This window comes from Carassius gibelio, chromosome B3 (assembly GCF_023724105.1).
Source record: "Carassius gibelio isolate Cgi1373 ecotype wild population from Czech Republic chromosome B3, carGib1.2-hapl.c, whole genome shotgun sequence".
Classification (NCBI taxonomy): Eukaryota; Metazoa; Chordata; class Actinopteri; order Cypriniformes; family Cyprinidae; genus Carassius; species Carassius gibelio.
Window position 1 is genome coordinate 4,065,958 of NC_068398.1, and position 12,764 is coordinate 4,078,721.

The 12,764-nt window shown below is 41.2% G+C and overlaps 1 protein-coding gene across 2 annotated transcripts in view; it reads right to left on the reverse strand.

Annotated features, from left to right (window-relative positions):
• LOC127952565 (uncharacterized) overlaps window positions 1-12,764 on the reverse strand; it is a 299,397-nt gene that overhangs the window by 196,355 nt on the left and 90,278 nt on the right. For both annotated transcript variants that reach the window (XM_052551189.1, XM_052551188.1), the window contains exon 5: window positions 1,083-1,154. In XM_052551189.1, the coding sequence (XP_052407149.1) occupies window positions 1,083-1,154 (72 nt within the window). The remainder of the gene's footprint in view (window positions 1-1,082; window positions 1,155-12,764) is intronic.

Below are 12,764 nucleotides of genomic sequence, written 5' to 3' on the forward strand. Positions count from 1 at the left end.
GAACAATATTTGTAGGTTTAATGCCTAGCTCAATTTGGGTTCATTTTAGCCTAGCAGTGTTTCCCCACAGCCTTGCACTGAATTGGTGGCGGCACTCCACGAGTTCATTTTCTTCCAGCAGGAGGTGCTAAGAGTGGCAGAGGAAAGGGTTTCTGAGCTCACAAACACTGCCTTTCTGCCCGTTTGACACATACTCCGTCTGCAGTGCGTATGCGTTGCATATTTTTTTACACACCTATGTTAACGGATTCCAGCGTTCACACTGCACACGGTTGCAGTCCGTCAGTCTGTTCCAGGAGCAGTGCAGCGATCGTTTACGCACCGAGTCTATTTTTGCTGTGCTGCATGCGCTGAATTAAAATGACAGCGCATTGTTCGCGGTAAAAATGAACATGGATTGACATGGAAATGCAGTCATTTCATAATAAATGTATACTAATTAAAGCCTTATGTGTTTCACACGCAACACATGGGTTTTGGCTGGATTTAAAGCAAGAAAGAGAGCAACTTTAGAGAAACAAGGCAACATTATATATGCACTTTTATAGAGGCAGAAAAGAAAAGCTATTTAAGACCAGCGAATCATACAAACTTCAGTTGAAACATGCAGCTGATCATCTGCAGATCATATGTAGTGAAATAATAAATAAAACACAGTTTATCATTGCATCTGTGTTCACTGCATGAAGAAACAACCAAACCATGAGCTCTGCTCTTCAGCACAATGGATGGAAACCAGAGAAACTTCAGCAGAATAAATCAACATTAGACTCGACTTACAAAACACATATAACTCTTCATTTTCATTTCTTTATTTCTGTGAATCTGCTCTTTCAGTTTAACTGATTGAATATTGTCAAGAGTATTCAATAAAACTCACAACAGTGAAAGTAAATCTGTGACTGTACCTTGTGTAGATGTTTCTGCTGGAGTCAATGCTGTTACTCTTTTAGTTTGATCTGTAAAGATGACATTAGCTCAGATTCATCATAGAACATGACGATCATATTTTAGTTAACACACAAGATACCTTTAATATAACACAATGTGAAGTACTGATGTGAGAGTCACTGATTCTGTACCTTCAGTGTCATCTGTGTTTGTAGTTGAGCGATGCTGAGAGTTTGTGACTGCTGTCGTTAAATCAGCTTGATCTGTAAAGATGATGTTAGTTCAGATTCATCATAGAACATGACGATCATATTTCAGTCACTTAACACAAGATGACTCTAACATTATCTATCATTATATTATCACATCTAAGACTCTTCTACATCTGATCATGAGATTGTTTTCTCACCTGAGATCTTGACAGTGTACGAGACTGAGGTCTGGACTTGATCTCTCTGAGTAACTACACATCTCCACTCTCTGTTGTGATCTTCATTCAGGATTGTTGTAGTCAGAGAGATGATACAGTGACCTGGAGCTGAAATCTGATATCTGGAGTCTGAGTTTGTCAGTTTAACACCAGACTGATTCACCCAGAACAGATCATTTCCCTCAGAACGGATCCAAGCATCACAAGAGACTTGAGCATATGAATACAACTGACAGAAGAGAGTCAGAGAGAGACCTGCACTGATCTCAGATGAAGAGACTAAAACACAAAATGACACACACATCACACACTTTACAAACATCCTGAGAGATTAAATGAAGAAATTACTTTTTTAAATTGACCATATAATCATTAAATTACCATGAAGAACATGCAGATAAACACCAGCATCAGTTCCCTGTCGTTGATTATTCACATATTGTTGGCAGATGTAAAGTCCACAATCTTCTTCTGTGACGCTCTTGATGTTCAGAGAGCAGTCAGACTCCAGACTCAGTCTCTCATGTCTCTCTGTGTCTGTCTTCTTTCTCCCTCCAGCAAACAGTTCAACTGATGGTGAACGACTGAATCTGTTATAGATCCAGTGTGTTGATTTACAGTCAGGAAGAGCATTATTACAGGGCAGACGGACATCTTCACCAGAACTGATGAACACATGATCCACTTCACTGAGACCTGAAACACAAGAACATATGAGTGATTATTACATGATATATTAATAAATTATGATATGAAACATAGCAGCATAAAAATCTGAAGATAATTTTTTCTTCACTTGATCCAAACAACACACTCTCCAGAATAAACTATTTACATCCCCTAATCTACAGCAGTACAGGAATAACAACAGAAATAAATGATAAAGGGGCAAATAAGACAGAAGTTTAATGCAAACACAATCTCCAGAATAATGTTTTTCTTGATCAGAGAGCTGTTTGAATCACAAACACACTGTAAAGATAAAAACTTCCTAATCATCCGGAAGAAGGAGGCGGGAACCGGCGGACAATCCAATAACATTTTAATAATTCAAAATAAACACAAAACAGCGCACCAGCCCCTCACGGACGACTGGTGCGCATAAATAAAAACCAAAACATAAAATATGGCCCAGGCCTGGTCCTCTCTCGTCCTTCACTATAGTCGCTCCAGTTTTATATCCTTCCATCTCCTCCGTGGGACTCGATACCGGCAGTGGGGCGCAGGTGTAGCTCATCTCCAATCACTACACCTGGCCTCACTCCTCGTTCCCACGCCTCTCGGCCCCGCCCCACTCGCCACAGACACTCTTAACATGAAGATAATTCAGCATCAGATGTTTGAGTGTGAAAGCGTCTAGATTTAGTGCGTTCAGGAATAATCCAGTATGTTCTGTTTGTAACACAATAATAAACTGATCATGTTCAGATGAACTCTTTCTCAGATTAATTCACTAACTGTCTTGAAGAGAAAACACAGATGTCTTTACCTGTGAGAAGTGAAGAGAGAAAGATCAGTCCCAGCAGACACAAGTGACACTTATCAGCCATCTTCTCTTTCTGTCAGTCTTCCTCTTCATTATATGATCTCAACTCTTTCTATAAATACTCTCAGCTCTTCCTGTGTGTGTTCACTTCCTCTGATCTGTTTAAATCATGCTAAAGCTGCTATACTGACACAATGTCAGTGTGTGATGGAGAAGAGCTGCTTCACACTGTGGGAAACGTGTCAGAACTGAATATTGGTAACAACTTTTGATCTATTCACAATCTATAGGTGATAATTTTGCACAAGTGCTCTGAACTGATGGAGAAGAGCTGCTTTACGAGAACTGCACAGTAAGCACAACTGCTCTGAACCCGATCTAAAGGCTATTCTTTGTTAGTTTCTCATCTTTCTTTCAGTCGTTTCCTGCATGCAATTACATTCTAGAAATAAAATCATTAAGTTATTAATGATAAAATTGGTTTGTTACTGTAAATGTTTCTACTATCTGTGACTCACTTGTAGAAAATTAATTCTAAAACAGTTTTAAAGCATTTTTAAACGATTAGCATCAACTCCAGCTTGGTCAAACAGAAAGTCTTCACACACACTACACCTGCGTCTCTAAAGTGTTTCTTCTCGTGGATTGTAATGTGCTGCTTTTCTCTCTCCAGCTCTGAGAAAACAGATCAGACCCAGAGTAGTTTATTAACACTACAAACACTGAAGAGCAGCACATGTTCCCTTCGGCAGCTGGATTCAGCAGTGGTTCGAGTCTCTCTGGTGGTGATGATTCTCAGTGAGCTGGATTTGTGTGCTGTGACACAGACTGAGCTGTTTAACCTTCAGTCTGTGCCTGAGGTCAAGACGACACAATCAACTTTTACTTCATTAAAAAAATGGTTCCCCTCACCTTATAAATATGAAATAAGATTTTGTGACATTTTAACATTTATATTCATATCATCAACATCAAATATGCCATTTATATATATATATATATATATATATATATATATATATACAAAAGCACAAATACAATGTGGAACAAGCACTCATTCACATACACACACACAAACACACACCCACCATTCATATCTGCTTATTGCAGTTTTTTTGCTTGTTTTTTCGTTTTTGTGTGTTCTACTGTATTTATATTTAAGTAAAATAAAATAGTTTTGATTTTACTTTTTAGATTTTTATGTTTTGATTATTTTTTTTATTTTTCCTTCTCCTTGTTTCATTTCTGTTTCAGTTTTTCTATAACCAATTCTCACTATGTGTTTCCAGATCCCTACTATCACTACCACTCTCAAACCACACATCACACAATGTAGCCAGCGCAATCTTAACAACCTGCACACTTTGCCTATGTCTGCTAATACACTACTTTCTTTTCCTATTGGTCTCTGGAATTTCCAGTCTGCTGTAAACAAAGCAGATTTCATTACTTCTATTATTAGTCATTCAAACTTAATCTCATGGCCCTGACAGAGACCTGGATCAAACCTGAGGACACTGCTACACCTGCAGCACTCTCCAATAATTTCTCATTTTTCCACTCCCCCCGTTTGACTGGAAGAGGTGGAGGTACTGGTCTGCTCATCTCTAATGATTGGAAATTTAATCCTTTACCATCTTTGGGTATCAACAGCTCCTTTGAATCTCATTCAGTTACTGTTACCTACCCTCTTCAAATAAATTTTGTAGTTGTCTATCGACCCTCAGGACCACTGGGTAACTTTTTGGATGAATTAGATGTGTTGCTTTCAACCTTTTGTGATGATAGTACTCCCCTAGTTATGCTTGGAAACTTCAACCTCCACCTAGATAAACCTCTGTCTGCTGTTTTTCCACACTCTGCTTGCCTCTTTTGATCTCAACCGAGTGTCAACTACTGCTACTCACAAATCAGGCAACCAACTGGACCTTATTTATACACGAAACTGCTCTACTGATCATGTTCTGGTTACTCCACTGCACACGTCGGATCACTTCCTCTCACTCTTAACCTCAACATGGTCCCTGACACATCACTTACCCCTCCACATGTCATCTTTCGACGTAACCTACGCTCACACACACCCTCCCCCTCCCGGCTATCTACAATGGTTTCATATTCACTTCCTTCCCCTAAACTGTTTGCATCTTTGGATGCTAACAGTGCTACTGATACTTTTTGCTCCACTCTTACATCATGTTTAGACACTTTTTGCCCCTTATCTTCCAGGCCAGCCTCGAACACCTCTTCTGCCCCTTGGTTATCTGATGTTCTACGCGATGTATCGCGAATGTTACGTGCTAGCTTTATTTTTCTTTAAAGTCTAGGGGAACTAGGCATAGCAGTAACAAAGTTTTGGAGAGAGAGAGAGAGAGAGCACAGGTCCTTCTTATCTCTAGTCCCAGTAACACAAATCCCAAAACTAGTAAACTTAGAAAAAGTATTTATTGAATCAAAAGAAAAAATGATAAGAGGAAACAAACTTCAGGAGGGGGCAAAGGCCAACAAAACAATCAACAAGGTTTCTAACTCTGTTTCAATGTTTAGGTAAGTTATGGTTAAAACTAAGAGTAAATAAATAACAAATAAATTTCCCTGTCTCCCTAACTACCCATAACCAGGAGAAAAGCAGATTCAAACAAAAATGGCACCCACCTCCCTACAGGTTTCCTTAAAAGAAAACCTTAAGTTCTAAACAAAACCATAAATCTCCAACTATATCTACAATTGCCCCAATAGTTAACAGATTTCCACAACATAAGATGAAGCTATCTGGAACAAGGAGAAAAGAAGTCCATGTGGCAAGTTGGCACCTGCAACCCTCTCTCTCCCGTTGTTGTGAGATGGTGCTGGCTTTATATGCTGACATTCTCCCAACTGCAGCCAATCAATGGAGCTGAGGTTAATGGGCAGCAAATCAACGACAGGTGATCCCAATCACCAGCATGAGCATGGTGGCAGTAGACATGAGGAGAAACAAAAACACACCACAAAGCACATTAAATGATTACAAATAAAATACGTCTTAGGACGCAACACCCCCAACATTAAATTTTTACAACCCACAGATTGTAAAATAAACTACTCCTAGAACACCCATAGGAGTGCAATTCAAACCTGACTTGGTTAACCAACCCACTTAAGTCTCCACATCTGCAGTTTTAGAAAGTGCATCCACCACCACATTGTCTTTCACGGATGTGTTGGAGGTTAAGGTTATACTCCTGGATAATTAAGGCCCAGCGCATCAAACACTGAAAAATCAGTGGGTTATGGTCAGTGTACACGTCAATAGGTATGGCACTACTTCCCAAATAAACCTCGAAATGCTGAAGAGCTAGAAGCAAAGCAAGGGCCTCTTTTTCAATTGTACTATAGCGTTGCTGGCATTTCGAGAACTTTTCAGAGAAGTAGCAGATAGGGTGGTCAATTCCATGGGAGTCCTCCTGCAGCAGAACCACTGGCATCCACTTGGAGTTTGAAAGGCAGATCAATGTTAGGGGCAGACAACACTGGAGCATAACAAAGAAGATCTTTTGCGGCCTTAAAAGCATGATCACACTCAGGGTTCCACTTAAAACTCTTTGTAGTACTGAGAAGGTCTGTGAGGGGTGACACAACAGTGGAGGAATTACAACAAAATCCCTGATAGTACCCACTCATACCCAAGAACCGGCGTAACTCACGCTTGTTACGGGGTGTAGGAAACTCAAGTATGGCAGCAACCTTGGCCTCAACTGGCGTGACACAACCCTGGCCAACTTGTTTCCCCAGATAGGTTACCACAGCTTTTCCTATCTCACATTTGGCAAGATTCAAGGTTAAGGAGGCAGCCACCAGACGACTGAATACTAACTTCAAAGTTTTGACGTGATCTTCCCAAGTTTTTGAATAGATGACCAAGCCATCTAAGTACGCATCGCAATTTGGCACTCCTGTCAAAACCACCTGCATAAGGCGCTGGAAGGTGGCAGGAGCGTTTCTCATACCGAAAGCTAACACCTCATATTGCAGGAAGTGTTCAGGGGTGACAAATGCAGAGATCTCAGATGCCCTTGAAGTTAGGGGGACTTGCCAATAACCCTTAAACAGGTATAGTTTAGTGACAAACCTAGCAGAGCCTACCCTGTCAACACAGTCTTCCAGTCTAGGCAGAGGGAAAGAGACAGGTTTCGTTAAGGAATTAACCTTACGATAGTCTGTACAGAAACGATAAGAGCCGTCAGATTTGGGCACTAACAAACAGGGCGAACTCCATGGACTTTGACTGTGCACTGCTATTCTATGCTGCAGCATGTACTACCTCAGATCTCATTACATCACGCTTTTTAGGGTTTACTCTATAAGGATGTTGCTTAACTGGAAGAGATTCACACACAATATCAACAGGTTCATCCTCTGGAATCACACCAGCAGTAGCAACAGCCACAGATGGAACAAGGGAAGAAACACATTTCTCACCACGCACAATAAACTGCTTCAACATATTTATATGGCATACACGGGTCTTTCGCCTGCGATCAGGAGTGTGAATGACATAATTGGTGTCACTGAGCTTCTCTTTGACTTCATAAGGACCCGAGAATTTAGCTTGGAACACAGAACCCGGATCAGGCAAGAGAACAAGAACACTATCACCTGGGTCTTCATTTTTGACTGGGCTATAACCAAGTGTTCTCGAGCAAGTTCGCAGGCCTTATGCAATCGCTCACGAACAGTGCTGACATAGTCAAGTACAGTCACAGGAGATGAAGCTTTAGCTAATAATTGCTCACTTAGCAACTTCAAAGGACCAGGCACAGTGTGCCCAAAAACAAGGTCAGCGGGGCTAAACCCAATACTCATTTGCTCTGCTTCACGGACAGCAAACAGAAGGTATGGAAGACCCTCAGCCCAATCCTTCCCACTGGCTAAGCAATAAGAGCGCAACATGGATTTAAAGGTTTGATGAAATCTTTCAAGTGCGCCCTGCGACTCAGGGTGGTACGCACTTGAGAGCTGATGTTTAATCCCTAATTCAGCAAGGGTCTGAGTGAATACCTTTGATGTAAAATTAGACCCTTGATCAGTTTGCACAACACGAGGCAAACCAAAGGTAGTGCAGAACTTCACCAACTCTTTAATTACCACTTGAGCTCTAATCGAATGTAAAGGTATCGCTTCTGGGAAACGTGTCGCGGTACACATGATGGTCAAAATGACATGGATTTTGGTACAGGACCAACACAATCGACAAGGAGTCGCTCAAAAGGTTCTCTCATAACCGGTATCGGCTGCAAAGGGGCAACTGGTATATTTATATTGGGCTTCCCAGCCAATTGGCATACAGGACACGATCTACAAAACTTAGACACATCTGATTTTAATCCAGGCCAATAAAAGTACCGGGAAACTCGACGAAAGGTTTTTGTGATACCCAAATGCCCTGATAGCACATGTTCATGACCCAGTTTTAACACCTGCTCTCGATAATCAGCTGGCACTACAATTTGGTTTGATTCATGTGAATCCTTGTGAGTTTCATGCCTCCACTTACGCATGAGCACTGTATCTTCAAAGAAATAAGCTACCTTAGCATTAGACACTTGGCTCACGGGGACAGCAGCTTCAATGCATTTCACTAATGAAAGGTCTAACTTCTGTGCAACAGCCAATTGTTCCCTACCAACTTTTAAAGGAACTGTAACTGCGTTCTCGGAAATAGGGCAAACTTCTGCCTCTACTACCTTCTTATCCTCCACAAGTTCATCATGCGACACCAAAAACGATTCAGAGAGATCCACCATGTCTCTGAATTTAGCCGACTGGGCACGTGTCACAGCGCACGCAAGGAAAGCTGCAGGAAATTGACGGGCTAGGTCAGGTTGATCACACAATTTAGGGGTATGGACCACAATTGGTCGGGGAAAAACTTCGCCGCCAGCTAAGTCATTTCCTAGAATCACACCCACTCCCTCGACAGGTAACTGAGAACGTACACCAAGTTTTACAGTACCGGTTACAAGGTCTGATTTCAAGTAGACATTATGAAGAGGAACATTTATACACTGCATTCCAATTCCACTTATAAGCACGTCTGTACCAGAATAAGTCTTGGTAGACCGGGGCAATAATTCTTCTAAGATAAACGACTCAACTGACCCAGTGTCTCGCAAAATGGTGACAGGTTTACACTCAGAGTCAACTGAGACAGACACTGAACCAGTCAGTAAGAAAGGTTGATAGGACAGACCGTTCATATGGCTTTTCTCACATACGGGGTGTACGAGTGCAACACTTAGATTTGGAAGCAGAGTTCTTTTGCTTCCACGCCTTACAGTCAGAAATTAAATGACTGCTGTCGAGACAGTAAAAACAAACTCGTTTATCATTTGAAGCATTCCTACGGTGCGCACTTGATTGAGTCTCACCTTTGCCAATGCATGAGAAAACACGTGTTGCTTCCCTATCAGATACTTCGTACGTGGATGGGGGCACATTAACACGACGTGCAGGGGAAAACGCAGTCCGATGGGTCAACACAAACTCATCGGCAAAAACCACTGCATCGAAAAGGTTTGCAACTTTCTGCTCATTTAAATGGACAACAACATTCTCTGGAATAGAACGTTTGAAGTCCTCCAGCAAGAGCAGCTCTTGAAGCTGATCAAGAGTCATGATCCCACTGGAAAGACACCATTTCTCGAAAAGGTTTTTCTTCTCCCTTGCAAACTCAAACATCTGTTTGGCTGTTTTCAAATGTGACCTAAATTTTTGACGGTATGCCTCAGGCACTAACTCGAACGCTCGTAGAACGGCAGATTTCACTATATCATAATCAAGGGACTGATCTATTGGTAAAGCAGAGGAAACCTCTTGCGCTTTACCAGAAAGACTGCACTGCAATAGCAGAGCCCACACATCTTTCGGCCACCGCAATTTTGTAGCAATCCGTTCAAAAGCAACAAAATACGAATCCACTTCCGCTTCTCTAAACGGTGGCACAAGTTTAAGATACCTGCCAACATCAAAATCTGTCTCAGAAGTCGCATTATCCGTAACTTGAGGTACAAAAACAGCAGGTGAAGCGACGGGCGATACAGCAGAAGGGAGTCTAGAGCGAGGCATAGGAATCGGTTTTTGATTCAACTCCTGAGCACGCAAATCTAATTGACGCATCTTAATGTCCCTTTCTGCTTGTGCCTCTATAGTACGAAGCCTGATCTTTTGCTCTTCACAATCCTGCCTTTTATCTCAAGATCTAACTCCTTCAACTTGACAGCTAACATAGCTTCACTCCGAGACTCAGCTGCCAGCTGAGGAAAAACCTCACCTGACACAGCATCTGCGGTGTTCCCAGGTTGTTCCTCAGTACTGACAGCAGAGTAATCTGGTAAAACTCCATCATCAACCAACTTTCCCCGCATGTAATCTTTAATTACTTTTTTGTACCCTGCCTTGGAACCTCAACATTAAAGAAGTCTGCAATCAACAGCAAATCTGCCCTTCTGCAGCCCTCAAAAACTTCTATGGTAGGAGAAAGAGTAAATGACAACAAATCAAATTCCATAATTCTCACTACCACAGGAGCCTTTCCTCACCAAAAAGAAAACAGCCAAACAGAAGGAAAAAAAAAAAAAAACGAGCAGATACTTACAATACAACGCGGTACACTTTCACATGAAAGGACGAGCCCCCACTTGTTACGTGCTAGCTTTATTTTTCTTTAAAGTCTAGGGGAACTATCATAGCAGTAACAAAGTTTTGGAGAGAGAGAGAGAGAGCACAGGTCCTTCTTATCTCTAGTCCCAGTAACACAAATCCCAAAACTAGTAAACTTAGAAAAAGTATTTATTGAATCAAAAGAAAAAGGATAAGAGGAAACAAACTTCAGGAGGGGGCAAAGGCCAACAAAACAAACAAAAAGGTTTCTAACTCAGGTTTAACCATAACTTACCTAAACATTGAAACAAAGAGTAAATAAATAACAAATAAAAATTGTCCTTTCTCCCTAACTACCCATAACCAGGAGAAAAGCAGATTCAAACAAAAATGGCACCCACCTCCCTACAGGTTTCCTTAAAAGAAAACCTTAAGTTCTAAACAAAATCATAAATCTCCAACTATATCTACAATTGCCCCAATAGTTAACAGATTTCCACAACATTAGATGATTCTATCTGGAACAAGGAGAAAATAAATCTATGTAGCAAGTTGGCATCTGCAACCCTCTCTCTCCCGTTGTTGTGAGATGGTGTTGGCTTTATATATATATAATTTTTTTTTTTTTTTTTGCCTCGCTGATGTGTTACATTTGACTGGCTACCTCTTGCCTGTTGGTGTCGCTGTTGGACAGTGTTTTCTCTACTTCCTGTTGGCCTTCTGTAGCTAATCATAGCTCCGTGTAGATGTTTTTATTTTATATTTTTTCTCTATAATCTTTCTTACTATCACTGTCTGTTTGTTTTTTAAGTTGTAAAATATAACTTAATTCACACCATATTTCTGATATTATCGATCAATCTTATCAGATTAACTTTGATCGTTCACTCTTCCGTGACTGCAGTACACCTGCAAAGCGTTAGCACTCGTTAGCTTGTCATTAGCGTTTTCTTTTCTCCTCTCCTCTCCTCTCCTCTCCTCTCCTCTCTCATGCTGCAGTTTTTCACAAGTTCATCAAACAACCGCAGTAAGAATATTTCATCAAGCACGGTGAGTAATGGCTTCTCCTACTATCGTTATTTGCACCTCTTGCCACATGTACAGTTTATCTATCTCTGTCGGTGATGAGGGATTCACATGTGATAAATGCAGGGAAATAGTTAGGCTAACAGAGAAGATTTCAGAATTAGAGACACGCATCCAAACTTTAATTGAGGACAGTAAGAATGTTAGGGCTCTAGATACGGCTTTGGATGCGTCTAGCTCAGGGATTCCTGTACATTGTCCGGTTCCAGCAACAGAGCCCCTGCAGCAGAGCAACTGGGTTACGGTGAGGCAGCGTAGTCATGGGTCAAAACACCGCTCTTCTGTTCCGATCAAAACATTAAACAGGTTCTCCCCACTCAGTGATGCACCCACTGAGAAACCTGATGAAAGTGCTCTAGTTATTGGTGATTCTATTGTACGGAACGTGAATATAGAGACACCAGCCACCATAGTCAAATGTTTACCGGGAGCCAGAACGCCTGACATCTTGGCAAATTTAAAAGTGCTGGCTAATGCTAAACGTAAATACAGTAAGATTGTTATTCATGCCGGCGCTAATGATGTTCGACTTCGCCAGTCGGAGATCACTAAAAATAACTTTAAAGAGGTGTGTGAACTTGCAAGCACTATGTCAGACACTGTAATATGCTCTGGTCCCCTCCCTGCTTACCGTGGTGACGAGATGCATAGCAGATTGTCATCACTCAATGGCTGGATGTCTAAGTGGTGCCCACAGAATAACATAGGTTTCATAGACAATTGGACGAGCTTTTGGGGCAGACCTGACCTGTTTAAAAAGATGGTCTTCATCCCTCCTGGGGTGGCGCCACTCTTCTGTCTAGAAATATGGCACATAGTCTTAGTGTTTATACTTGACTAACTGGGGCCCAGGTCAGGAAGCAGACAGACTGGCTAAACCGACCATCTGCTAGCTGCCTCCCGTCACAGAGGTCAGTTAATTCTCAGCACATAGAGACTCTTTCACCTAGATATCACACTATAGAGACTGTGTCTGTTCCCCGAACTAGAAAATACAAAAAACGTCCAAACCAAGTTAAGGTTAACAATTTAATTGAGGTTCAACAAATAAAAAACAAATGCAATATGGATAAACAAATGATAAAGGTTGGCTTATTGAATATCAGATCCATTTCTATGAAAACACTCTTTGTAAATAATATGATAACTGATCATAATATAGATGTGCTCTGTTTGACAGAAACTTGGCTAAAACCTGATGATTACATTATTTTAAATGAGTCCACCCCC